Source organism: Aphelocoma coerulescens, chromosome 14 (assembly GCF_041296385.1).
Source record: "Aphelocoma coerulescens isolate FSJ_1873_10779 chromosome 14, UR_Acoe_1.0, whole genome shotgun sequence".
Lineage (NCBI taxonomy): Eukaryota > Metazoa > Chordata > Aves > Passeriformes > Corvidae > Aphelocoma > Aphelocoma coerulescens.
In genome coordinates, this window is record NC_091028.1 from 15,531,160 (window position 1) to 15,557,565 (window position 26,406).

Below are 26,406 nucleotides of genomic sequence, written 5' to 3' on the forward strand. Positions count from 1 at the left end.
GCGCGTCCGCCAGCTGAGCGCTCGCCCGGAAGTGATGCGGCGGAGGCAGAGCCGCTCGGCGCCGCGGAGGTGAGTGAATTGGAGCGGAGCTCTTCCCGTCCGCCCGGGCTGCGGGGGAGCGGCGGCGGGAGCGGCGGGGGCAGCGCGGGGCTCGGCGCGGCTCGGCACGGCCCGGGCGACGGCGGCGGGGTTCGTCCGTGGCCGCCGCGCTGCCCCTCAGCCCCGCCAGGGCCGGTTGGGCTCGAGGGGCCCCGAGCTGTCGCCGCCGCCCCCTCACGTCAGGGCCCCCCGAGCCGCAGCCCTGCAGCGCCGGGACAGCCCGCCGGGAGCGGCCGCACAGGCGCTGCCCCGGTGCCGCGGGCGGGGCGGTCCCGGCCGGGCGCTGCTCCGGATGGTGCCGGTGGGGTCCGGCCCCGGGGCTCTCGGTGCCTCCGGGCCGAGCCCACCCCACGCTCGTCCCCGCGCCCCGAGCGGCGGTGCTGCCTCGCCCCGGGGTTTGGCTCTCCTGATTTCCTCCGTTCCGGTGTCTGCAGGGTCCTAACACGTCCCTTTCGATGGTCGCTGCGGGCGGCCCCGCAGCCCCCCAGGGCCGGGGAGAGCGGCTGCTTTGTTCGGGTGCGCTTCGTGCCCAGCCTTCTCACGTGTCATGCTAGACCGTGAATGTTCGTAGTGTTTTCAGGAAAAAGACAGAGAAATAAACTGTAAAGCGATTTATTTTCAAGGTAGTTCTCTCTGTCTGAACATATCCCCTTCGCACAGCCGCTTTTTTTTCCTGCTTCAGCTCTTCCTCCCTCCCTTGAACGTGTTTACCCTTCTCGTGCAAGCTGCAATCTGCGTTAATCACTCTCTGGGGCTGTGGTGGTACTAATAAGATACTCATAACTACTTAAATTATAATTTGCATAATCAGTGTTTCGAGCAAATATTGGTTGGAAGAATATGCCTATCAGTGCTGTGGTTGTTGGAAAGAATCATTGATTATCTTTTAAATAGTTAACACTGCTGATATGCTGCCCTTCAAAATGTTACATTGATAACTGAACAGGCTGATGCTAAGTGTCAGAATACAGCATTGATCCACAGCTGGTATATTTTTTTGAATGGCAGTGTCTGTCACATAATTTGAAGGGGTAATGACTTAAGTGCTCTGGAAAGAAAAGGGGGTATTGCTGTACAAACAAAAAGCACAGAACTGCCCTACCTTTTTGAAAATTACAGGCCTCACTGGCATGGTCTGTCTTTTTTTTGAGAGAACAGTTGACCAAAAAACATCTAAACAAATTCTTACGTGTTTAAAAAACTCTTTGTTAAACAGTTAATGTGTAGCTACAGTATTAGTGTTTTATTTGGGCTACAGCAATGGGAAGAGAGAGTGTCTGAGTACTCGTGTGCATCTGAACACTGCTGCGTGTTTCCCTGGTGAAAGATAATCCTCAGAAGAGGAAACACAGTCCCTTAGTTAAGATTGCATGTGAAAGTAAAGAGATCTGACCTCGTGTTCTTGTCAGTTCTGTAGTCTGTCCTCAAAGTCTTCCCCATGCAGGTGTGTCATGGTGGTCTGTGGAAAACATTCACATTTACATGAAAGGCAGCTCACAGTCTAAAGCAAAGGTTTTCTGCACATCAGCAGAAAAAGGGGAGCTTGTGATCTGTGTTGAATTAGTTCAGATTTGCAAAGTGCCACTGGCTTTACAAACTTACTGCAAATACCGGCTTTTGTAATGATCTCTAAAACTGATTATTTCCTAAGTTCCCAATAGCAAGTTGTATGTAGGCATGAATGACTGTAATTCTTAAAAAAAAAGTAACAAAACTAATAACAGGGGAACTTACAGCTTTGGTACTACTTGGCTGCTTTCTTTGTGAGACTGACAGCCTGCAATATGAGCTGTAATCAGGATCTTCAAGGCTGTGTAAGGTGCCTTTTCTGCCCAGCTTCTTGCTTTATTTTAAAGTTGAGTGTTGTTGTGTTCATAGCAAATTCTCACTGATTTCTGTCAGTAGTTCTTATAATTTGTTGATCTTGGAAATTCATTAATAATTACATCTTGCTTCCATTTAGCATGAATTGTATTGAATAAAGATGATCAGATGAAGGAGCGGCTTTGAGAGAAAACTAAGAACAGCTCTTTTGGAAGACCCTCATTGAAATTAATTGAAGAAATATATATTGAATAAGGGCTGCCAGACAATTTGACAGACTTCTAGGATGTGTTCTGACAAATTTGGGAGTGGATAAGGAAGAGGCTTGGTTCTGCTGCTTGCTTTGGTTTGGCTTAAGGAACAGGAAGAAGTCCTGTGTGATGTGTATGGGGCAGTGGGGTATAAAGCAGATGGGAAGGGGATGGAAGAAGAAGGGACAGACACAACTCTTCTGCACTTGCATTTCCTCATGGCAGAAACAAATGCACAGAGGGTTTGGATATAGAGATGCACGGCTGCAGGTCGGAGGGAGTGAGAGTGCCCTGGCAGTGCTCAGATCTGTCCTACACTGAAGCACTTGATTTTCTTTATTGGTGCTAGGGAAACGTTGGTAAATTTAATTTAGAGCCTTAGAGCACTATAAAATCCATCATGATGGGGTTTTGGCAGTTTGTAAGAACTTGCAAATTGCAGAAACAGTGTTATTGTTCCATTAGGCACATGGGTCTGTATGTGAATGTAACAGGAAAACTCTGCTCTGAGTAAGAAGAGGCTATAAAAATAGAAGCATGGGATGTTAGAAAAACAGTCCTTTCTTTCATCCTCATACTTAAAAATACAGAAGGGGCTCAATATTGGTAGCCAGAATTCTTGGAAGACTGAAAGGACAATCTGTAAACACTCGAGGGACTTGGTAGTCACAGGAAGATAAGAGGGAACCCCCTTAACAGCTTCATCAGAATTCCCTGGCTGGGCTCCTTCTCTTTGGCTGCGTCTCCCTAGGGGTCTGCATCTTATCTTGCTGGCTTCCTTTCCCCTATTTGCCTCTGACTAATAGGCTTTGTCTTCTGGTTACTGGAAGTCTAGCAAGTTCGTTTGTCTCTTACCCCTTCCTCCTTTTTAAAAATACCAGATTAATGGCTGTAATGTTTTGCAGACTATCTTCATTGGTGACACGGATTAATTGTGTACTTGACTCTTAAGTTACCCAGCAGTAATAGCATAGTAACTTGACTTGAAACAATGGTAATTTCATGGCAAATGTTAAAGGCAAATGTTGCCTTCTGGTGAAGTGCCAACTGCAATTTACCCCCTGTAAAAATGTGACACAAGTAAACTGTCTGTGCAGATTTTCTCAGTGTCTTCTGTACAGTAAGTCGTCTCGAGTGTGTCTTTTGAAACAGTCAGTGATCTCTCTTTTCTCCTCCCCTTCTTTCTTTTGCCTCTCACTTGAGTCAGGTAATTGCAGATCTGGGTTGAAACCTTCCCAGGGAGTGATGAGGAAAGCCAAGACTTGCAGACTGCTCCCATTGCTCACTGTCACCTTGGCTTCCCCCTTCCCTGAGCAGGGTTTGTGTACCCGCTTGGCTCTTGGTGACGGACTGGGGGTGAGCAAATTGGAGAGCCCCAGGGAGGTGGAGGTTGGCAAAGCTAAGGAGAGCTCTGATTTCCCCTGCACAAGTGCCAGTGGTCTTTGTGGTGAGATGGGGAGGTTCTCCTTGTCATGTGTGGCTTTGGTGTGATAGTGTGATGGTGTTTTTACATTCTGATCTCAGTGCTGACCATAACAGAGCAAGTAGGGAATCAAAGCTTCTTGCCTAAAAGATAATCTGAGAACTGACCCCTTTAGGTCTCCATTTTGTCCGTGTGTCTTGGGGGGCAGCTCTCTGGTCCAATGATCTGCATCTTAAAGGAAGCAGAAAATCTGGATTTCAGTTAATGGTTATTTAATTGCAGTGTTTTGCTGCTAGAAGAATGCCAGTTAGGGGACTACTTAGATGTAAGTATTAAAGAACTCTTTCACAGAACTAGGAATACTGTAGAGAAACCAACAAAAGCATAGGTGGTGAGACAGGATTCCAGTAAAGAGAATAAGCTAGTATAATCTTCTGGTGTCTCAGAAAGAATGGTTATAAATGCTGTTCTGTCTACAGCATCTGTTTTGTGAAAGACAAAACTTACTTTGCAAAATGTGAGAATGCTGTTCCTGACCTCCTGTCACAGTTTGTTATTCCCACAAAGTCAGACTGCCAGAGACAGTATGACAGTCGTAGTTGTTTGTTGTCTCACTTTTCCTGTTTAGTGAACATAAGTGGGTTTTTTTGAACCAAAAGGATTATGTGCTCCTGAAATATACCAGTCTTATTTTTGCATCCCTGTAGTAGCAGAAAGTGACAGTTTTTAGTTCTTACTTTGAGGTTTTTTTGTGTGTGTAATGCTTTTCCTCCTGCAACTTTGAAACTTGTAGTGCAGTCACTTTTATCCTTTTGTTTTAAAATGGAAAGGGAGGGAGAAAATCATCTTAGTGCCTATGATTATGGGAGGCATGTGTAGCTCAGTAATAGACTCACAAACACAAGTGTCCTCACTCTTGGTTTTGGTCATATGCTGACTGTTCAATATTTTCATTGCCAACAAGTCTGTACAGAAAGCCTCAAGTATTCTGGATCAGCATAAAAATGGATGGCCTAGAGTGCCAAAGATCTGATGTATTCCAGCTTCCAGCAGTTACCTGTGCTTGGAGTTAGTGATTATGCCTCATGAAGCACAGGATAGATACCTACCTGGTTTCTTGTGAGGCACAAAATGTCAAGAGAAATCAAAAATATGTGAAAACTTATGAAAAAAAAGTGTGTTGGTTGAATGCCACCAGATTTCTAAAGGAGAGCCGAGAGTCTGATACAACTGAGGACCAAGTTCAAGTACTCAAAAGGAGCTCCTTTGAAGCTGCTGATACAGTTAGCATCAAAATACTGCAGCATCCTTTGTACAGTGGGAAATGGTGGTGCTGTTCACTGCAATAGGGAAGTTGGGACTCAAATGAGGAGAGAGAATTAGGGCTTCAGCAGGTGGCTGTGTGTATTTTCTGCTTTAGAAACTGCAGTCAGTTTAAAAATCCAAGCATATGCTCTTAAAGCACTTTCATATGTCAGTGCTTTCACTTAGAACAATTTGTTTTACATAACTTAGATATGATTCCAGTATTTATGTGGTCAGCTGGTACTGAAGTTCCTACACAACTGCATGCAATGAGTGATTCTTTTGGCTGGCAGCCTGTAAACTGTGTTACACTCACTGAGATGGCCAGTGGGCCTTCTGTAAACTCCTTATGAGCATCTGCTGCCAGCAGGGATCTTATGAGGTGGTCTGGCTCTTTAGACTTGTCCCTTCAGTGTTAGGGGCTGTGTGGGTCACTGTTCTCACAACTGCTTTCTGCTGCAGAGGGACACTGTTCGCCAGAACTGCTGGAAGGGCTTCCTTTTTTTGTGTGACTGCTGTCTTTTCTTCATTGTTGAGAGCAGTAAGAAATATGAAGTTATTTATTTACTACAATTAGTTTAAAGCATATCTTTTTATTACAGGAGTCACTTGATATCTACCTGAATTATATTCAGCTGAATGTAATTGATGAAGGCACCTCAGACACTTCAAGGTGAAGTCCGATAGCTGAACTCAGTGTAAAAGAAAATCTGTGCACACTTAGCTCAGTTTAAAAGTAAATGCTTTTCTTTCCATTGCCAAGTAGATTGTAGACCGAGGTGGTTTTTCAAAGTTATTCTGGTTTGGCTACAGAGAGTTGCAATTTTCCATAGGTTAATTTGCAGAATGGATTGAGCCAGGGTAAGGTAAATATTTGTAGCACAACTACTTTCAGATGCTTTCAGTGGAATGCCTCTCTGTCAAATACCCAGGGGCCGTGGCTTCTTTTGGTCCCATAACCTGCAGTTTTGCTGTAGAGATGTGAACTGGTTGTGTCAGCACAGAGTAGCTCTTCCCTTGGCATGAGCTGCTTTAATTATTCATAATACATACCGAGGTGTTAAAGGTCTGTCATGATGTGCAAAAGTTACAGTGTACCCTGGAAAAATAGTGAAGGATTATTCTTTTACCACCCTTTGCACATGAAAGGGGAAAAAACACACAAACTCTCATTAGAAGATAGTTTGCTTTTTTGTACATGCTGGACCTTGTATGGCCTTTGACAAGGATCTTGAGGGAGGAGGCGAATATTGGTAGTTTTTAAATGGATGGAGATTAATTCCTCAGGGAATGAACCTTTGTTTTTTGAAGGTGATTGAGTTATGTGCAGTGAAATAAATGAGAATAAATGAGTGACTACAACATAGGGAATGGGATGGCATCTGGTTTGGGTTGTGGTTTCAGCTTTACTGAAAACTGATGGCATGATGTTGAACAGCCCTGTTGTTTGGCTGTCTTGATTTCCCCTCTGCCCATTGTCTTGCTCATAGCTTAAATAGACTTCTCAAAACAAGTACTGCTGCTGAATTAATTAGTTCATTAATTTATTTACATTACAAAAGCACCTGAAGGCACCCTTCTAAAATTATATTCTGTTTAGCTAACCGGACTTGGGTTTGTTCTTTGAAAAGACAGTAATCCTAACAAATCATTCCACCCACCTAATAAAGTAAGATGAAGCACATAATAGGAAACAATTGAGAACTTTTTAATGGGGCCAAATGGAAAAACAATGAGAAGTAATCAGTAAGGTATTGTGTGGCTAGAGAATGTCAAGGGAAGGGAGGGATTCAAGGATGATGCATGTGTGTCTGCTGAAAAAGCTGCTTAAGGAATGTGTCTTCTATAAGAAAAAGTAGTAAGGTGCTTTACTCTTTCTCTGCCTATCATTTTTCACATTATTATTCGTTTTTCCTTAAGCTGGCCTTACCCAATTAGCTGCACACAGTGAGCTACAGATCTGAAACATCTGTTCCACTTTTTCTTAAGACTACTTGTTGGACTTTGAACATGAAATGCGGTGTTGTGTGAGTGCACGCAGAGTCAGGTGCTCTTCGAGAGTGCAGAAAGCGGTCCGGTCTTCTGCCCGGTCTTGAGTGGAAAAATCTCTCTTGATGAGCAAGCTCTGGACTTGGAGTGACAGCACACCAGGTTAAGGCTCAGTTGTTTGCTAAGAGACTTTTGCCTGCATCCTGGTGACTGGCGGGGTTGCTGTAGGAAGAGATTTGGTGATAGCTCTGATTCTTTGCCCTGAGACCTGGCCTGGCATTACGGACTGTAAATGTGGTGGAGTTGTTTCTGATTTTTTTGGGGTATTTTTATACCTGGCCTTCCCTTCCAAAGTAGTAAAGCCTTTCCAGTATGGCCTTTCTCAGAGAAGTCCACTTGTCATTTGAGAAGGTATTCAGGCTTCCAACATACCTGTTGCCTGGCTTGGTTTTCCCATAGACTGCCACGTAGCCTTCTGCCAAGTGGCAGCCAGAACTCAGCATGGTGCCTTTTCAGGTCTCAACTAGCTTCTACTCTATGCAGGCATGTTCTTATAATCAAATTTTACCTAGTTTGATCACATTTCTTAAGCTGTTTTGTTTCCAAAGCTCAAACTGAGGTTAATCAGAAATAAAAATCAGTTTGTTATCCTGGTTTGGAGCAGATTGGTAAAGTTCTCATGTATCTGCCCCCAAAACCATAACCTGTCTGTAATTCATTGAAAGGTTCTTCAACTGCAGGAAGCCTCACAAACTAATAATTCATTTCAACTAATTGCAGCAGGACTTTCCTGCTTTTAGACTTCCTCTTGAGTAACTTTGCATGAGTGTATTTGTGCAGCAGTGGTGCGGAGCAGATCAGTGTGACAGACTGGTACTAGCACAGTGCTTGGTTGAGGATGTGGTGAGGTGTGTTCTGGGCTCCTGAGAGCCCATTATATGCCATTGTGCTGCACTCAGAATGCTTCTGCTGAGAAAGTTTCATTGCAGGTTAAGGCTTGAAATAAGCAGTTCCCATAACGTGCTGGCTTTGACTGAAGTTTGTTTTATGCTGTAACACTTGTGCACAAAGTGTAGAACTGAAATGCACGGTGAAAGTTTCCACATGTAGCACTCATCCTTTCAATTTCTGCCTGCTGAAGAGGGAAAAAATACCACTGATTCTTCACTGATTCCCCACAGGGGAGAACAGAAAGTTACCTCTGGTGAGAAAGCTGCCTGCTCTTACCTCTGGGCAAGCTGCCGAGGGTGTGGAGGGTCTGCACTGATCCTCATAGCCAGTGTCAGGAGAGCGAAGGGGCTTAGACACAGGTGCGAAAAGAGGCAGGTGAGCAAAACAAAGGCCTCCATAATCCCGAGGGTCCACACTGTTTACTTGCTTACATTTCCCTGTGGGTTGCTGAGGGATTGCTAACGAGCAGTGCAGGCTGTTGTCTGAGTTCCTGTGCTGTGGTGTTGCTGCTCCACAGCAGCACAGGGGGAGGGATGTTGGTGACCACAGCATACGGCTACACCGTGCGACCGTGGCCCAAGGACTGAACCGAAACCTGTGCAACCATTCACTGCTGATGCTTCTCTCCACCCCCGCTGCAATCACTGTGCATGGTTTAGGATGAAGTCAGTCAGCCACAGTGCATTGCTGTGCTATGACAGCCTTTAAATACAGCCTTGAAGAGCTTGATCTTTTAACTGCTAACTCATACTGACTTTTTATTCCATATCCTATAATTGTGTTTTCAAAGTTTACACATGCTACTACATTAAAAAATTTTAAAAGGTTAAATGGATAACTTGGAAGGCTAGAAACATAAAGAAAGGGGAAGAATTGTAGCTGGTGGTTCTAACAGATGTTAAAATTTCTGGCTCCAGTCAGTGTGTGTGTGTGTATAGGTCAGCCAACATGAAAATTACTTCAAACAACCTAAAAAAGTTTGGCTTTTGCTGGGTAGGGCTGATCTCCATCAGATTCAGCTTCTTTTGAACTTGAAATAAGTATTTGCTTCCAGTACATGCAGTAAGTCAACTGGAAATGTAGATTTGGTGGTTCATAGATCTTTTCCAAAGAAATACAAATATGTTTGAAAAGTAGTTTATTGCAAAAAGTTGCCATGACAATGATTTTTCAAAATGTGAACTGTAAGATGTTGCCTCTCAGTTTAGGTTCCTGGGGAATGAGGCTGCACAGCACCCTGTGTCCCTCCCTTTTCTTCTTTCCTCCCTGGTGATTTATAAAAGGAATTATTTAGATGCAGAAGGCCAGAAGAAATTAACATAGATGTGCCAGATGTTACATTTTCTTAAATTCTTGAAATTCATGGGATGCTATGGTCAAATAGGAAGAAATTCAAGCTAGTACTTCCACCGGGAGAGAGGCAGACACTCCTCTGCTCCCCTGCACATTTAAGCTGGCTGGTGGCTGTGCACCCACAGGAGTGTCTGCTAAAAGAGCTGTGAAGCCCTGGAGGAGGGAAAAAGGGTGGTTGGTTGTTGGTGGAAGATGAAGTTTGAGAGCAGAGTATATAAACCCAGTGTGGAGTAGACTTTTTGGTCTCCATCTCAACAGTAAATGCCTAAAAATAGTTCAGTGGAGATGTTTTTGCTCTGTGTATATGAGTGAAAGTACCACCCCAGAGTTTCCAGGCATTTTGAAATGTTTGGGGCTTTTAAAGCTCTATCAACAGCTTTGGTCTAAAGCAGGTTTTATGTGTCAGTCAGATTTTCCTAATCCACGTATAGGATTCAGGTTCGGGGAAAACTCATGTGGAGATTGGCACATATGACAAGACCTTGTTTTATGGTTGTCCTTCTACACTGAGCCCCCTCTTTCTGCTGCAGAAAGCTCTGAACAAGCTAATGTTCCTACTTGTTTCCTAAGAAGTCAATCTCCTGGAAAGGTAAGTATGCAGCAAGGCAGCTTTTGATCACCTGTCTGCTCCCTAGGTGTACTAAGAGCTGTAAAGATGTTTTAGTGTTTATGTTAGTATGGTAGAGCAGGGGAGCTTTGCCAGAGATTTCTTGTTTGTTGTGTTTTTCTTCTAGATCAGATGCAGAGGTGTTGACTAGGGGCTGCAGTTGCAGCTCTTGCTACACAAACCAGACATACCTCTGTCTGTCATCTTCTCTTCAGAGGTTCCTAGTTATACAGCAGAGCTGTGAATTTAAGAGAAGCGAAGTTGAGCCAGCTCGACTGAACATGGGAAAACAAACATGGAAAAGAATGTGCTAGAGAATGAAAAAAGAGAATTACTCTCCAGACCCAAATTATGCTTTGCTAGGTAGCAGCTGTCTGGCATTCACAGATTAAACAGTGCTCAGCTAACATGCAGTGACAGTGATAGCATGTCCTCTGCTTTGCTTGGAGTGCATGAAATGAGGAATTAACTCTGCCATGCTGAAAGCCATAAAAGTATCCGGAAGTGTCTATTTACTCCTAACAAACATTTGAATTTGTCTATTGTTTTCAGTACCTGTTCTATGGTTTATATGACAATGCAGAGTTAATGGTGTTAATGCTACTTTATGAGTCAAAAAAGTGAAGTAGTATTTTATAAAATGACTCTTTGAACAAATGGAGTTTGGCTCTGAATGGTTTTATTAAATACACAGTTGGTTCTCAGTGATTTAGTGCATTTCATGGTTTTCATAGCCTCTCCTAAATGTAAAGATTTGTGTGGTCTTTTGTCTTCCAGCATTCTATGTGGAACCCAGGGAGCCTAAAGGAAGCTGTGCAGCTAGTGGAATGATTCCCTGTGTAGCTGAAACTAAGTAAGTATTAGATGTTTGCTTACAAGATCACTTGTCCAGCACAATTATTAGAGCAGCAATTGCTTCTGCTTCAGCAGTGGCAGTGATCCTCTCCAGCCTCCCCAGTGGGAAGCTCTGTGTATCTGTTCAGAGTTGGAAACAGACAGAGCATCCATGATACTGTTCCCTACTCTCAGCTGTTTTTAAAGTCAAAAAGTCATGTATCCCTGTCCATTAAAAGGTAGATAATGCATAGCGGAATTCTGTAAAATTCTTGCAGACTATGCTCAAGTGTTTGTGAAAAGCTGAGGCTGGGTTGAGGCTTAGTTAAGCTCTAGCAATGTTGTCTTTGCCTTAGCTAGTGCAATGCTACTTGGAAAGGGATTTAGTGGTTGGCTGAGCTGTCTCCCCTTTTGTTATGAGATTTCCTCAATTTGTCTTTGAGGTCTTCTTGAACGTATGGAAAGTTTTTTCCTCTATTCTCTTGATACTTTCTGTGTTTTGAAATTCATTATAAATACCTTCTGATGCAACACTTTATTAAACAGCATAATGCTTGTTTTGCTTGTTGTTCTCTGGACATATCCAATAATTTCTATTGCTACAATAACATGAGTCATTAAAGAAAAATACAGGGTTACCTAAATATCTCCTTTGCATCTTCTCTCCTCCTGCCAGCTCCCCCCCACTTCATTGCTGCTGTTTTCAATTGTGCCATGGTGTGCTTATATGATTGAGAGTTATTACTGAGTCACTTTGTTTTGCTCCCTTCAAATTTGGGTTATGTGTGATCTGGTCACTTGAAAATGGAGGAAAAATGCTGCAAATTCCTTACAGCACTTAGAAAAAAACCCCACACAAAACCCTCACCAAATCAAAAAGCCCCACCAAGCATTAGCTAAGGCCTTTGTAATCTTCTCTAGGTTTTCATTTAATGTGTGGGGCCATATGGCTCTGCACATCCTTTGTTCTTAGAGGGTGACTTTCCTTTAGCTGGCTGTATTCACCAGCACTCATCCTCCTGTGTTCCCAGCTGCTGACTCCTTTCTAGAAAGGTGCAGAGAACGTCATTGTGGATCTCTGCTTTGCAGTTCCTGTGATGTGGAAGACGGCCTCATGGGCATCTTGGTGATTCATATGTACTGGAGATCATTGCTCAATACTTTTCTGAGTAATAGACTTCTTTGGGAGCACTGCATCCTGAAGTGCTGAGCACATTCCAACCTTAGCCCTGAATTTTGATCCTTTTTAGTAGAATGGCAAAAGTAGCGGTCGCTGCTGCCTTTTATGTCTTGCTTTTATGCTGTACAAGCCTGTTAGTAATTTTGCTCTTGGGCACTGATCCTTTTGGGAATTGGTACTTTGCCACCAGTCCAGTGTAACCTTGGGGTACACGAGAACTTTGTACTGGTAGTTCCTGATGCAGCTGGGAGTGATCTCTCTGCAGCTCCTGGCGCTCCCGCAGCCGGGACACTCGCTGTGCACCTTCCGGAGGGTGCTCTCTCCCATTCCCTGAACGCTGGCTTCACTGCAGCTCCTGATGCTGCAATTAGATCCTCTCTCCAGCCTTCCTTAACAAAAGGGCCGGCTTCTCCCACTTGTTTCTATCTCCTTCCGAGGCTCTTGTTCCTTTCATGCCTTGAAACCTGAGTCATGTAGGAAGCGGAGGTGACTAGTTAGTGAAGTGGATCCAGCTCAACGAAGGCAATTTACAAAAGGGTAACTGATGGAGTGCCAGAAGACTTTTCTCTTACAAAACCAGATACATGCACAAGCTGCCAGCGGATGCAGTCTGGATTTTTTTTTTTTTCCCGAGCTGGTTTTGCTATTTTTGGGGTAGAATGCTTCCAAGTATCTGGCACATGGCATCAAGTTTCATGTAGAAGAAAAGTGAGGAATTTCAGCAACTGTACATCAGTATCTTCTAATGTTTGTTCATAAGGAGTAGGATTGTGCTCTGAAAACCTCCTCAGCAGGGGGAGGAGGAAGGAAGAACTCAGTTGCTGCAGGGAAGAGCAGTGCTAGCAGTGCCCAGGCAGTGGCTGTTCAGGAGCAGCATTCAGCTCTTTGTAAGGCAAGTAGGAGTCGAGGAAATGTGTTTGTTAGAGGGGTACGATGTGAGGGAGGTGGTTAACTTGCGCTCTAGGGGCTAATGCTACCGGGCTTGCTTGTTTTTGAAAACTGCTCGTGGGACACTTCTTCCCTCTATGTATTGTAATGCTCTTTTTGTGACAGCTAATGTCTTTAAAACCCATCAGTTTCATCACATTGGTGATGTCACTTTGTAAACATGAACATGAGATTGTTATCATCGTTAATACAAGCTGTTGCTTAGGAAGCATGACAGCATGAGTCCCTTGTATTAGGAAAATTATGGACACAGTCTTGCAAACTGCCTTTTTTTAAAAAAAACCCTTTAAATTGGGATTCCTCAAGTGAATTCGATTAATCTGTCAATTACGATGTGTGTGATTTGACTACTTTAGAGGAAAGTACTGTTCACTAATAGGCAGCTGTTCCTTAACCTTCCCACAGGGAAGAGCTGTTCCAAATCACAATAGCTAATAACTGCTGTTACATCTTTGAGCAAAAAGTTTTCTATACTACCTAAACTCTGCTTTAAACTCTAATACTAGTCTGTACTCAGGATTTTTTATTCTGTTCTTTTACCTGCATGCTTTTCTCCAAAGAAAAATCTGTCCAGTGTGGTGCTAGCTGCCTCTGAGAAACTGATGGAAGAACAAGAATTAGTGTAGATTAAGCATTTGAGTTCTGATGAATTTAAAGATGGGAAGGGGGGGAAAAGCTGCTATGTGGGAGTTAATCACTAAGCAGTTTTTACACTGCCTACTAATATCCTGTTTGTTTTGGTGTAATGAAATAATGACTGGTGTAGACTGGAGAGGACGATGTTACTCAGGCACCTGGCAGCACAGAAATCAGTGCCAGGCTGTGCTTTGCAACTGACAGAGCTGTGAAGTACTAAGGACCAGTGAAATTGTCTTATGTATTGTTTATATTGACATGCATATGTTTATGAATCCTTTAAAATAACTATTTTTAGTGATTTTAATTTTTTAAAATTGTTTTAATTAAAATATTTATTGAACACATTAAATCAAACTTTGCTTGCCTGTAAAAATGATGCTGCAAAGTTCATCTTTAAAGCATTGTGATGAAAGAATATATAATATGTTTGTTCCTTTGGCTTCTTAAAAATAGGTATTTGTTAGTTTTGTGTATGGGTTATGTGCTTAAGAAAAGGGACTGGGGAGGGAAAGGGAAGCCAGGTAGTGAAATCCAGCATCTTGGCTGTTGTACTTCCACTGGCAAAATTTTTTGCTCATGAAGCTGCACAGGTGCTGTTTTGTCAAAACAGGTATAATGGCTGAGAGAAGATTTGTTTTTGTAATCCTAATATCTGAGAATTCATCTGTACTTGCTGCTGCTGTTGGTTTACAACTTAAAAGAGGGGTTCAGTCTCAGTAAAGCTTTGCCCAAGAAAGAATACAGTAAAACTGACATGACAGCTATTGTATTTCTTGATTTTTAAATTTGTCTCTCTTCTTTCTTGTTCTAATTCTAAACTGGAAGCTGTACACAAAGTCAAGGCAAACCCAATCTTTATGTTTGAAGCTTTTGCCTAACTGGCAGCAGAGGTGAAATGCAAATAAGTGGGTAAAGGAGGAATATGATAAGCAATTGCTTTCTTGGAGCTGACATTTCTGAGAAATGGACTGTCCATGGTGTGGCTGCTCGCTGATAGGACAGTGTCAGAGTGTTAGTTTGGTTTTAACAGGGAAAATTGGAGAACCCTTTTCTGTGGGTAAAATATCTTTTCCAAATATGCAGGGCTTTGTGATCTATAAAAAGAGAGTATGATGAAATCATTTTGGCATTTTAATTTTTATTTTAAAAAAACTCCTCTGAACTGGAATTACTACTTCTTATCTGCATGTGTGTCTGTCTGAAGAAGTTTCATTAAGAAGGCCCCCTCCCCTGTCTGTCTCCTTACCTAAAGGGAGGAGCCCACTTGAAACAATGAACTATTACTGAACACCCTCTTGCATAAGAAGTGTTGCCTCCTTTCTGCAAACACATTCTGTGTATGTTTCAAGTACAAAAATCTAGATTCCAAACTCTGTTTAAAAACAAACACACAACTTCCACTCTCTCTCCTCCTCCCAAAAAACAGCCAACAGCCAGCCCCCTCCTCCCCACCTCCTTGAGAAGCTCCTTTTGCTGGTTTGCTGAAGGTACAGTCTCGATCCAGTGCTTAGGTCTCTGCCAGGTTGTCCCATCACTGTCCCTGTCCTTCCTTCCCAGCTTTGTTTCAGTGTTTTATATTCTATATATAAAGTGTGGGTATACTTTTAAAAACCATTTCCTTTAAAATATTTCTGGGTTAGACGAGTCTGTCGTGATGAAGCCTGTACATGAATCAACCTCTTTGTAACCTATGCTGCAGTAAGAATTTTAGGAATTTCCTTTATTAGGACCCGTTAGTATAGTGCAGCCACTGAATGAGCTGCATTGCTTTCTAGGTAAAACAGCCTGAAATTGCCTGAAATTTATGGCATATACCAGCCTTGTGTACACTGCTCCTTTGCAGTACACAAACCTTAAATATCCTGAAGTCGGTTGCTTAATGGCAAATGTTATCCCACATTTAATACTTCAGATATTCTTTGTAGAGAGACAGCAGTTTGACTCTGAAACTGTTTTTCAGGTTAGCTGAGCTGCTAATGGCATGGTGAGATGTGTTGAAGAGCAGCTGCGAGGGTGTCCAAGGGCAGGGGGACCGCGCTAGGAGCTGGGCTTGCAACATCATGGGCCAGTGTGTCACCAAGTGCAAGAATCCTTCTTCTACCCTTGGCAGCAAAAATGGGGAAAGAGAATCTGGCAGCAAGTCCCACAGCAAGAGAAGTGCAGTCCACAAAGACGACCATGGCTCAGCTTGCGGGAAGGCTTCAGGAGACATTCTTGTGAATGGGACAAAGAAAACAGACGCTGCCGTTGAGTCCAGTCAGCCTCCGACGTTTTCTGGAGATACAAAGAAAGACTCTGTTTGCAGTGCAGAGGAATCTTCTCTTCAAAGGATTGGGGAGCTATTCAGGAGGTATAAGGACGAGCGGGAAGATGCCATACTGGAAGAAGGAATGGAACGATTTTGCAATGACCTCTGTGTTGATCCCACTGAATTTAAAGTACTAGTTTTGGCTTGGAAATTCCAGGCTGCTACCATGTGCAAATTTACAAGGTTAGTTCTTGTAGAACTTGTAATTATTTTCGTATGTTAAGTGTATCCTGTCAGCAGTACATTGGAGAGACAGCCTCATTAGCTTCACTTACTTATTTCTTCTAACATTTGTATTTTGATCAAACTAATTCCTACCACTGCAGAAGGTAAGCTTTGTATTGTCTTCTTTTCCCCTTCCCCTCACACTGGATTTCAGAAGATGTGGTTTTGGCCATTATGCTGCTTGTGATGAACAGTGTAGTGAGATTCTGTAGACATTTATTTATTCCTGATTTACCAAAAGCAATTTATTGTATCCAGCATTATCATGGTGATGAGACTGGACACTGAAATTAATTTTTCCTTTAAAGTGATGTTAGATTCTTTAGTAATTGCTACTAACTCTGTTAACAGTCTGTGAAAGAATGACAGAATTGTTCCTGTGCAGCCAGTGTTACACTTAATGTCTTTTTCCAAGAGTAATCCTGTTAAAGCATAGAGAGGGAAAGAAATGTGAGGGTTTTGACACTGGTAGCTGTTGCATACTGGCTGACAAATGATTGCTGTTCAAAGTGCTGTCTGCCGTGCTGGGCGAGGGCCTCAGTCAGCAGGGTGACAGCATGTGTGATGCTACAGGAAACAATGGATGGGCTAAAACTTATCCCACAAAGCCCACAAGCAAACCCAAACTGCAGCAGCCTCCCCCAGCTTGATTAGCAATGTCCAGGTAAGAGCAAGTAAAGACTGCCTACAAGACTTGCAGGGAGAGAAGGAATTTTTTTTGCTTTTGGTCTACCTAGATTGGTTTGAGTAATGCTGCCTATTTTTACTGAGCTTATAACTTTCAAAATTGCTTGGGTGTTCAGAGCCTTGACCCAAGCCTCTGCTGTGCACTGAACAGCATCTTCAGAGTCTTTGTGGCTGTGGGTGTGTGTCAAAAGGATGAGTTACTCTGGAATGCAAATGTGGATTTACTGGAAGCTGGCGATGCAGGTATTTGCTAAGATGGTAAAGGAATTGTAAGTAGTGTCTGTGATTCTGCACAGCTACCATGAGTATTATAAACTGGTTTTAATTTCCTTGGGGAGGACAAATCTCGTGGTGAGAGGTTAGATTTGTTGAAGGGCATGCTACGTGGTACAGGTGCTGATGGACTTCTTCCATCAAGGAAAACAGCGCGGTCTGTTCTCCTGAGTGCTGCTCCATCTCTTGTCTTCCCTGGTGTGTCAGCCTGCTGGCTCTCCTGGCTGGTTGTAACACTTGCACAGCAGCATCAGAGAAACTGGAGCTAAAGGTGTACCCACTTGGTACAGGACTGGTGCTTCGAGCAGTGTTGATACATTGTGCTGTAGCCCCTGTGATGCCATGCTCCCTTCCATGCTCTCAGCAGGTGCCTTGCTGACCCACACCGGTGGCTCCCTTTAGGTTTTGCAGGCTGGAAGAGCAACCACAAACCAAGGAAAAGCAGAAGTGAACTGCACTGTCCCTTGTAAACAGCTCACCCAGAGCATGGGCATTTAGCCATGGGCAGTATAGAATGAAATTGGGGTAACATTTCAAACATTTGGAATTCCTTCTGTGGTAAATTAGATTCACTTGTTAATGTGAAAGGTGTTCCAGGATGTGGAAATGTCCAGAAAAGCCAGAGAGCAGAATCTTTGAGAGGCTAACAGTGCCCCAGCAGACCTGGGGGCTGCGTGTAGTTCCCCAGGCCTTAAGGAATGCCATGGGACTGTCTCTCTTTCCAGTAGCTCCCCTTGCCAAAACCTTTGTGCCACTGGGTCTGAGGGTACACCTTGTCTTGTCCAGGTGGTCCTCTTTGCTTTGGTGCAGCTGCACGGAGACGGGACGTGTTCGGCACGCGAGGTCGGTGGGAAGGGCTCGCTCTGATTTCTCTTCTCTTGCTTAACAGGAAGGAGTTTTTTGACGGCTGCAAAGCAATAAATGCAGACAGCATTGATGGCATTTGTGCAAGGTTCCCCAGCCTCCTAAATGAAGCCAAGCAGGAAGATAAATTCAAGGATCTCTATCGTTTCACCTTCCAGTTTGGCCTGGACTCTGAAGAAGGACAGAGGTCGCTACATCGGGAAATAGCCATTGCCCTTTGGAAATTAGTCTTCACCCAAAACAAGCCCCCTATTTTGGACCAGTGGTTACACTTCCTAATCAAGAACCCCTCAGGAATCAAGGGAATCTCCCGGGACACGTGGAACATGTTTCTAAATTTTACTCAGGTGATTGGACCGGACCTTAGCAACTACAGCGAGGACGAGGCCTGGCCGAGTCTCTTCGATACCTTTGTGGAGTGGGAAATGGAGCGAAGGAAAAAGGAAGAGGAAACCAAATGTGTTCTGTCCTCGGACACAGAGGGCCTGTGTGCAGACCAACAGACTTAGCAGCGGCGGCGAAGCAGCAGTGACAAAAGTGACTTGTTGCCCTTCACGAAATGTAAACTCTGGATGTTTCTGGAAATTACCGAGGCTCCAGATTTTTCTACTTTACACCTTTTTCTGCCTTGTCTTTGAAAGGGCTCTAAAATGCTGTATCATGTTTTAGGCACTTTCTTAATTTTGGTTATTCCTTTTATTCTTGCCCTGAAATATTTGACCCTGGCTACAAGTTAAGCATTTTTGGTTTTGTTTTTGTTTTTTTTTTTAAGACTTCAGATTAGTATAAATAAGTCTGATACTTCTTGCACAATGTAGATCTTTTTAGTTAGGTTAAATTAACATTGCTAAATTATACAGTGCCAGATTAAGTTTTTCATACTACATCTGTCAGGGCAGGTCTGTACTGTGTGTAGTGCTGTTTACATTGTTGAAATTTTAGGCTGTAATAATTTTAAGGTTTTATACCAAGATGAACAGCAGTGTTAACTATAAATGCATTAATCCTGGGTAATAAGGCTCTAAAAACCAACATAAGCAACAGCTTTTTGTAATATGGCTAATTCCCATTTTGAGCTAACTCCTAGTGAAGGAGTCCAGATCATTCCTTTTTTTGGACTTTCAAACTAAATGTTGGGATTGTTTTATAAAATTACTGTACCTGTCAGTCAACTGAGTGATAGATGATGATTTGTATCTAAATCTCTTTACACATTCACGTAATAAAAGAGCAGTACTACCTCAGTTTTATTGAAAGTGGACTTGTTGATGGACTTCCATTTTCTCTGGAAGTTGTATTTTTGTGGTTACATGAGAATATTTTTACTTGACTAAAAGAACCAAAGGTTCTGCTTCTTAAGTTTGCTAAACATTGATAGAAGCAACACACAAATCCTAAGTCTTCAAGGAAAACTGTGGTATAATTCTGCTTTAACTTGTTTGATTTATACCTAAAGTATTACCTTACTTGTCTGGCAAGCACAGTACTTCTATGTAAGGAACTATCTTTTGCATTAATATTGACAAACCAATTTTTTAAAGCATATGTTTAATTGCTAAATTGCAGTTAATACTCCACACTTTCTGGAGCAACAATATTGGCATCTGATGAAAAAGTGAATTCTTAATGTGTTCTTAATGACAACAGTGTAGATGAGTCATTTTTAGACTGATTTGATAATATTTGGATAGGAGTCAATTTATTATTTTACAATGCCTGTATTGGGACTATTTGCCTGTTGAAATTGTTGTGACTTAAAGGGAGTTTTATTAACACTGGTTGAAACTTTTTTGGTTATTGATGCTACCTTTTTTAATTTTAGTATGTCAACTTTTTTACACCTTTTGGTAAAAGGATTGATTGCCAAGGCTTTCTCTATAGCCAAGTGCTGGCTTAATGAATTTGATATACTTCCGTTACACACTGTTTATTTTCAGAGCTGCATTTCAGGATCATAAAACGACTTCAGCTGAAGAAAACAAAACCAAAACAAAAAAAATTCTGGACAGTCATCCATAGCATCTAATGGCTTTTGTGATATAAGGGTTTTAAAGCTAAAGGGAAACAGGTGTTAAGTGGTGAGCTTGTCACCAGGTCTAGGATGTCAGCTTTGCACATCTGCTGTGCCCCAGGGGGGTTAGCAGAAAGAGGAGTAGGATCTGCCCGAGTTCTGGGACTGGCTTTGCTGGTGTGCAGCCCTGCAGTAGCTTTGCTCGGAGGTCATAAATCACTGACAAAATGTGGGTAGTGCAAACTGTTTAAAAACAAACCCACAGATAGCATCTCTTTCATCTAATAAAAGGAGAGTTTGGTCCATGCTACTTTAGCTGGGAGACAAGCTGTGGAAAACAAATGTGGTTGTTTTAGATGCAGTCGAATCTGTTGCTTTGCAGGAGGAGAGCCCTGAAGTTGCTGGTTTTTGGGTAAATACACCCAAAGCTTTGTCCTTGCTTCTCTAACCTTCTGTGGCACAGAAGTGTTTGGCAGCAAAACCTTATTCTGATTTGGTGAGCAAAGCAGGCCAAAGCACTCGTTCTGGAATCGTTGAATTTATGGTGAGACTTTTGCTGGTGCTGTTATTTTTAAAAGACTAAAATAAATTCCCCAACAGAGGCTGCTTTGTTAGGAAAGGTTCCAAATGGAAACTGATTTGATAGTAAATGAAGACTGTATTTGTAAGTTTGAGACTCTTCATTCATTCAGCTGTTAAATGCTTTGTTCATCCCTTGGTTTTTTCCCCCTAAAGGAAATTTAAAATGTCCAGAATGTGAAGAGTAACTATTCAAATGGGTAGGCAGTGCATGCTTGCACACCAGATCATGGCAGCTTGTGATTTGCACCCTAGCATGCAGCAGCTCCAAAGGATGAGGGACAGAGCTCTTTAAGGAAGGTGTTTGTCCTGCAGTTAGAATGTGGACAGCAGTGAGGAAATCAGTCTGTAGCACATCAGGCTCAGCCATTTTAATGTATCAGATGTAATACAGCTTCCTTTTAGAGGCAGAGGTGAACACACACGAAGGGCAAAGCTGGTTTCCGGTTGGGAAAAGGACATACCATTCCCAGTGGCCGAGTCCCACGTGTTCAGTGTGGGGGGCAGCCCTGCTCCTGTTCTGCTGCTTCCAGCCGGGCAGGAGCAACTCCACCCACTGGGCCGGGTACTTGCAAAAATAACCAAACGATCTACCTAACGAAGTATCACTTATTTTTAGCCTGATTTCAGTCCTTTAATTACTATTTACAGAATGCACACCAGACCTGTGTCAGTTTTAAACTCCTGAAGCAGGAGCTGAAGCTGCAGCTCTCTGGCAGTGCTGGCAGTGGGCGAGGCCGTCAGACCTCTTGGATTGCCTGGTGATTTTGTGATCCCAAACGAGACTCGCCCGGACTCTGTAATGCTGGGGTGAGGGAGTGGGGTTTGTGTGTGTTTCTGAGGAGTCTTTAATAATATTGGAGCCTCTGAAAATATGCTTGTTTAATGGTTAAACTGTGAATATCTGTGGAACAGGCCAAATACATTCACTCTTCATTTTTATATAATTTAATTCTTCATTGTGTAGGGCACAGGACTGTAAGTGAGCAGTGATTCTGATGAAATCCTTGAAACCATTGCAACTGTTCCATTTTTTTAAAAATTAGATTATGCATTACAAAACTTTATGCATGTAGTAAATCTGCTGCAACTTGGGATAAATAACTATAGATAACTATATAGATAGAGTAATATACTGGAAAACTGGTCTGACATCCACAATCTGTGGCATTTTATTGCCTTCTCTTATATGCAAAGAAATACGACTCCTGTAAACTTTAGTCCCTAGTAATAAAACACCACCTACACCATATTATAGTTTGCAACACCTTTAGAATTTGGCTTCCATATAAACTGGAGGCTTAATTGCGCTAATTTTTACTCGTGTGGGTGCATTTCTGAGGTCAAAGACTATCTCTTGATTCAAGTAAGGATTTGAAAGATCCCACCCATAGCTGGCCATAAAACATGACCGAGGAAATGAGTTGGAATTGAACACCAAATTGTGAGTTTACTTGCTGCTGGTGCTATTCTACATGGAGAATGACAGCTTTTTAGTACTGCGCAATCCGAGTGAAAGGACCACAGGAAAATGACTGAAGGTGTGGCAGGTGGCACAGAAGCAGCTGCAGCTGTGGCAGCAGGGACTGTGAGAGCCACTTCCCCGGGCTGGCCCCGCGGATCTCCTGGATCAGCTCTGAACCAGGACAGTTCTCAGCCAAGCACAGTTCAGAGCATGAAATGAGCTCAGGCTGCTCTGCCGAGGAGGGAGTGGCTCGGGTTGGTGGCAGAGGGATGCAGCCCCTCCTCCCGTGGACAGGGGGTGGTCACAGTGCTGGGGGCAGCAGCAGCTTTACGGGGTGACTTTTATTTCGCTCTCCGTGTGTCCATCAGAGCCTGAAGAACCTACGGATCCAGGACTAGCCTGTCACCCGTGGTTCCCAGACCTATGCACTGACCAGTGACCTTAGACTTTTCGTGACACTGTCAACATAACTATTGTACTTACAGTTCTAAGCCTTGTATCCAAAAAAAGCCCAGCAAAGTTAAAGAAACCATGTAGTTAATAGCCACCTCAGCTGTGATATAGTTTGTTGGCTGAGGTTACGTCATTCCCATTCTTTGGTAAATAATAGTCATTGTGAGTTTCTGGGTCTTGCAGCCTTGTGTTCTGCAGTGTGATCCTTTTTTAGAAGGTCCTCAGTAAATTGGGCACCCAGTTCTTCCCTTGAGCCCACTCTGCTCAAAGTGTGTGCATGTGAATTTAGCCTTTCATATAAAAAAGGAAGATGCTTAACCTGAAACTCAAAATTCTTCAGGGTAGTGCTTCAATATAGAGAAAAACATATTTTTTCAAATAAGTATTAAAGCAAAATGTCTGCTTAAATTTTGTTGTGTGCAAACGAACCCACCAGTGTTAACATTTTCTCTCTGGATTATTGAATATTGACCCTTTGGTTTTATAGTGTGAACTGAAGTGAAATTCATGAGATTGTAAGACAGAAAGAAGGCTGTAACTCCTTCACCATGAAGTACGTAGGTATCTCTACCTCTTGTTCTTAGACTTGAATAGTTTAAGGCTACCATCCTTTTGTCCCAGGATTTTGTGCCTGGATGAGTAATCTATTTTTTTTAATTGACCCAAGTTAAGTATTATCTATTTGCCATAGTTTTGGTATCCTGCATTTAACCTGTATGCAAAGGACCCTTTGGAAGGGGGCCGGGTCAAGCTGCAAGCAAGAGTTGGTCCTCCCGGGTGCTACTTTTGGAGTGCAATAGAGCGAGCGAGCAGAGCTACGTGGCCTGTGGCTCAGGGGCTTCTGTCACCACACCTCCTCTTCCCTGGTCAGGCTGCCTGGACTGACAATGAATTGAAGATGGAGCAGCTGCTCCCCAAGAGGGAGCCCTCAGCCTTTCCATTTACCCTTGAAAAGCTTTAGGAACCCACCTGATGCAGTGCCATGAGTGTATTTTTCTTTTAATCAAAAATACTGTGTTTTGTTCCATGTTGGACTGGACTTGTAACACCCAGCAAAGATGGGAGCTGCGAAAGTGCAAAGGCTGCACTCATCCTTTTTCTCTCTGAGGTCAGAATCATGCTCAGGATAAAACCCTTGTGCTTGAGCAAAGCTGGAGCGTTCTCAAGGGAACTGGAGATGCCGGAGTGGCTTCGGTGCTCAGCTGTGTTCATGAATGCATTGGGGGTGTTCTTTTCCATGCAACACATCTGTGTCCTTCCTTTCCTCCCCCAAAGCAAGCTGCAACACAGTTGCTGTCACAGCAAATCCCCCTTGGTGCGATGCTGTAGCAACTGCTGCTGCAAGGTTCTTCCAGTGTGAGGGCTGGTTTTGGGGTGTGACCTCTTGCACTATCAGGACGGGCACGTATTTCAAGAGAACGGGGGACATGTGAGATAATAGGTGAAAGGAGCATGTACGTTCTTGTCCTAACAGCTTGCCTTAAATCACTGACATTGCAGCGGTTCCTTGCTACTATTGCAATCCTCAGTCTTTGAAAATCCAACAGGTTCTGTAGGTAATACTGTTTTTTGTTTAATTTTTAATAAGTTTCTATCTTTGCATAATTGCACTCTTCAGATAAGCCCTTTTTGGATAACATGTCATTTCACACACAGGAAAAAAATCCATCTCCAGTGTTTGTGCTGTAAAGTGTTTCTTTTTTCCCCCCCTGTAAATTATATCTGGACTAAAGGTTGCCTACTGTTGAAGCAGCGTGTTTACTTGAATGTTGCCATTTTATGCAGTTACAGCTGCTGACTCTTGCTCTTCTCTGGGCCCATGAGAGTGGAGATTGTGTGACCAGAGGTGGCAAACCTGCACAGAGTATTGGTGGAGCTGAAGGCTGGCTGCTACTCCCATGTGTGTTACATGTTAGAGGACTTCACAGATTAGTGCTCCATATTTTGAAGTTGTGACTTTTTAAGTCATGCTAAACAAAGTTATTTAAAAATACACTTGCTTTCTTATCTGTAAGTTTGAAATAGTCTTTAAAAAAGAGATGGGCTGGCGGGAGGGTTTCGGGGCCTTGTGCTGTTAGTTGTTGAGTAACTCAAGTTCTGGGAGCCATGGATGGGACTGGCAGGATTCTGTCCTGTTCATTTTGTTGGGGTTTCCACTGGCTGGTCTTGAGGGAATGAAGCAACCGCAGGGCCTTGATGGGCTGTGGAGAAGGGTCGGCCTGGGAGCGCTGGTTGGTGCAGCCTCGTTTCTTTCTTGTGGATCTTGAGGCCGCAGTTCAGCCTCGAGTCCCCCTGTATGGAAGGAATGCACTTGGTGGTGTTTGCTCCCAGAGAAGGAGCTCGGGGTAACTAAGGAAGCAACGGGAGCACGGCTTTGTGTGGCTGTCACTGCGCCTCCGTGAGCACCGCTCCCCGCTGGGCCTCTCGGCTCCTCAGTAACCAGCGAGGGTGGGCAGGGTCAGAGCTGCCGGTCTGTGAGCCGGGGGTGTTTTGCCTTTTCAGACTTACCCAGGAGATAACCCTGTATGAGCCAGTTTTCTCACTCTGGGAAATGATGAATGTGTTGCGTGTCACAGAGCAGCCCCGTGGGTCCTCTTTGGGACAGCAGTATCAGAAGTGCTGTGTAAATGTAATGCTTGAAAACAGCTGGAGTAAATTCTGTTTCGTGTAGGATTTTTTTTTCAAGGGGATGCAGCCAAATTTGAAACCTGATCTAGAGGAGAATTGGGAGAATTTCAGGACAATGCATCTACTGAATCCCAATCTACTGAATTGGTTTGTAGTTTTACAGTTACTTTTCTTACATCACATTTTCTCACCATTGGTGTCTGGAACAGAATGGAAACAGCATCTTATGGAATGTGCAATCTAAGGCACAATGCAAGTAGGGTGTGATAAGAGGTTGTCTTTACTTGATAGCAATCCTGAGTGCAATGTTTTTGTTGTGTCCCTTTTGGAAGAAGAGCATTAAGTACAGTCTGAGGTTTTCCTTTTCTTATAAGCAAAGCATTGGTTTGTCCATTACTGACTTCTTGTGAAATTTGTGCCAGATGTATATTAAATATTTTGGTGCTTTTTCTAATCCAAGCTGCCATTCATTTACCTGTGAGATTATTGTACTTCTGTATATTTAAATGACCAATCCCTTAAAGAAAAAAAAAACAACAAAAAAAAATCCTTTAGTCACAATGTATCCTGACTACTGTAGCTTGTAAATGTTCCAAAGCTTCTGGGTTTCCTGTATTCCAGTAAGGTCTGAGGGGAGGGGAACAGCTACAGAAATCTCACCCACTGGACGGGGAACTCGCACGCTGTTCTGTGCGTTACTGAACAAATGAGTAACATTTGTGGTGTTTACATAACGACACTTTGGTGTTCACTTTTTTGTGCTCAAGCTTTGTACAAAATGTCTTATTTAAAGCTGAAGTCCTTTTTACATTTTTCAATTAAAAAGGGACAAATTACTTATTTTTTCATGCCTATGAATAGGACTCTGGCTAGTTTTATTTGTCACGTGAGTTTCTCAAGCAGGACTCCTGGATGCTCACTGAATCCTACCTAGTCCTTGCAGGGAGGTGACCACATCATTTTTAAGTGTGTGGAAGGAAAACTAGCTGTTTTTTTTCAACTTTGCAGTGCAGGTGTCTGCAACAAGGAGATGCTGAATGTGAACAGCCTGAACAGGAGCAAATCCTCAGAGATGAGTGCTGGGCTCAGTCTGCCCTTCACCCCCTGGGGCCCTGGTCTGTGCAGGGCTGGCTCAGCAGCAGGGACTGGCGCTGCTGCTGAAGGCACTGGCTCCCTTTCACATTCTGGAGTTGCATGGATGTTGGTGCTTATGCCAGTTTGCAATAGCTGCAGCCAAAGGATGCCAGGCTCACTTGGAGTGGCCAAAGTACCTTTTTGTAAGAAAAAAATTGGCTGCATTAATCTTGCTGAATAATAGATTTGACTTTCAGGTGGCTTTAAATTTAGTCTTTAATGGCATTGACATGAGCATCTCCTGCCTGCTCACTGCTGCTTCTGGGCTTGTGCTGAACTTGCCTTTCTCCTGCATGCCTGTATTTGTGCCTGCTCCTCCATGCAGCAATTCCCAGCTTCCAAATCCCAACGTAAAGAGAGAGCCCAGCGCAGTGAA

The 26,406-nt window shown here is 43.3% G+C and overlaps 1 protein-coding gene across 2 annotated transcripts; it reads left to right on the forward strand.

Moving 5' to 3' along the window:
- Positions 1-12: 12 nt before the first annotated feature.
- DCUN1D3 (defective in cullin neddylation 1 domain containing 3) lies at positions 13-25,750 on the forward strand. Of its 2 annotated transcripts, none has more exons than XM_069029393.1 (4): positions 13-69; positions 10,580-10,655; positions 15,364-15,894; positions 17,786-25,750. In XM_069029393.1, exons 3-4 carry the CDS (start codon positions 15,464-15,466, stop codon positions 18,267-18,269), a joined length of 915 nt encoding a protein of 304 aa, XP_068885494.1. In that variant the 5' UTR covers positions 13-69; positions 10,580-10,655; positions 15,364-15,463; the 3' UTR covers positions 18,270-25,750. The 2 variants fall into 2 exon arrangements, with proteins under 2 accessions (XP_068885494.1, XP_068885495.1); XM_069029394.1 differs by lacking the exon at positions 13-69 and adding an exon at positions 9,766-9,784.
- Positions 25,751-26,406: the final 656 nt, after the last annotated feature.

Excerpts from the sequence above, each read along its gene's own strand:
- DCUN1D3 (XM_069029393.1), top strand. The coding sequence starts at position 15,464 with ATGGGCCAGTGTGTCACCAAGTGCAAGAATCCTTCTTCTACCCTTGGC. Across the intron at positions 15,895-17,785 it reads ACCATGTGCAAATTTACAAG|GAAGGAGTTTTTTGACGGCT; the intron begins GTTAGTTCTTGT and ends CTTGCTTAACAG.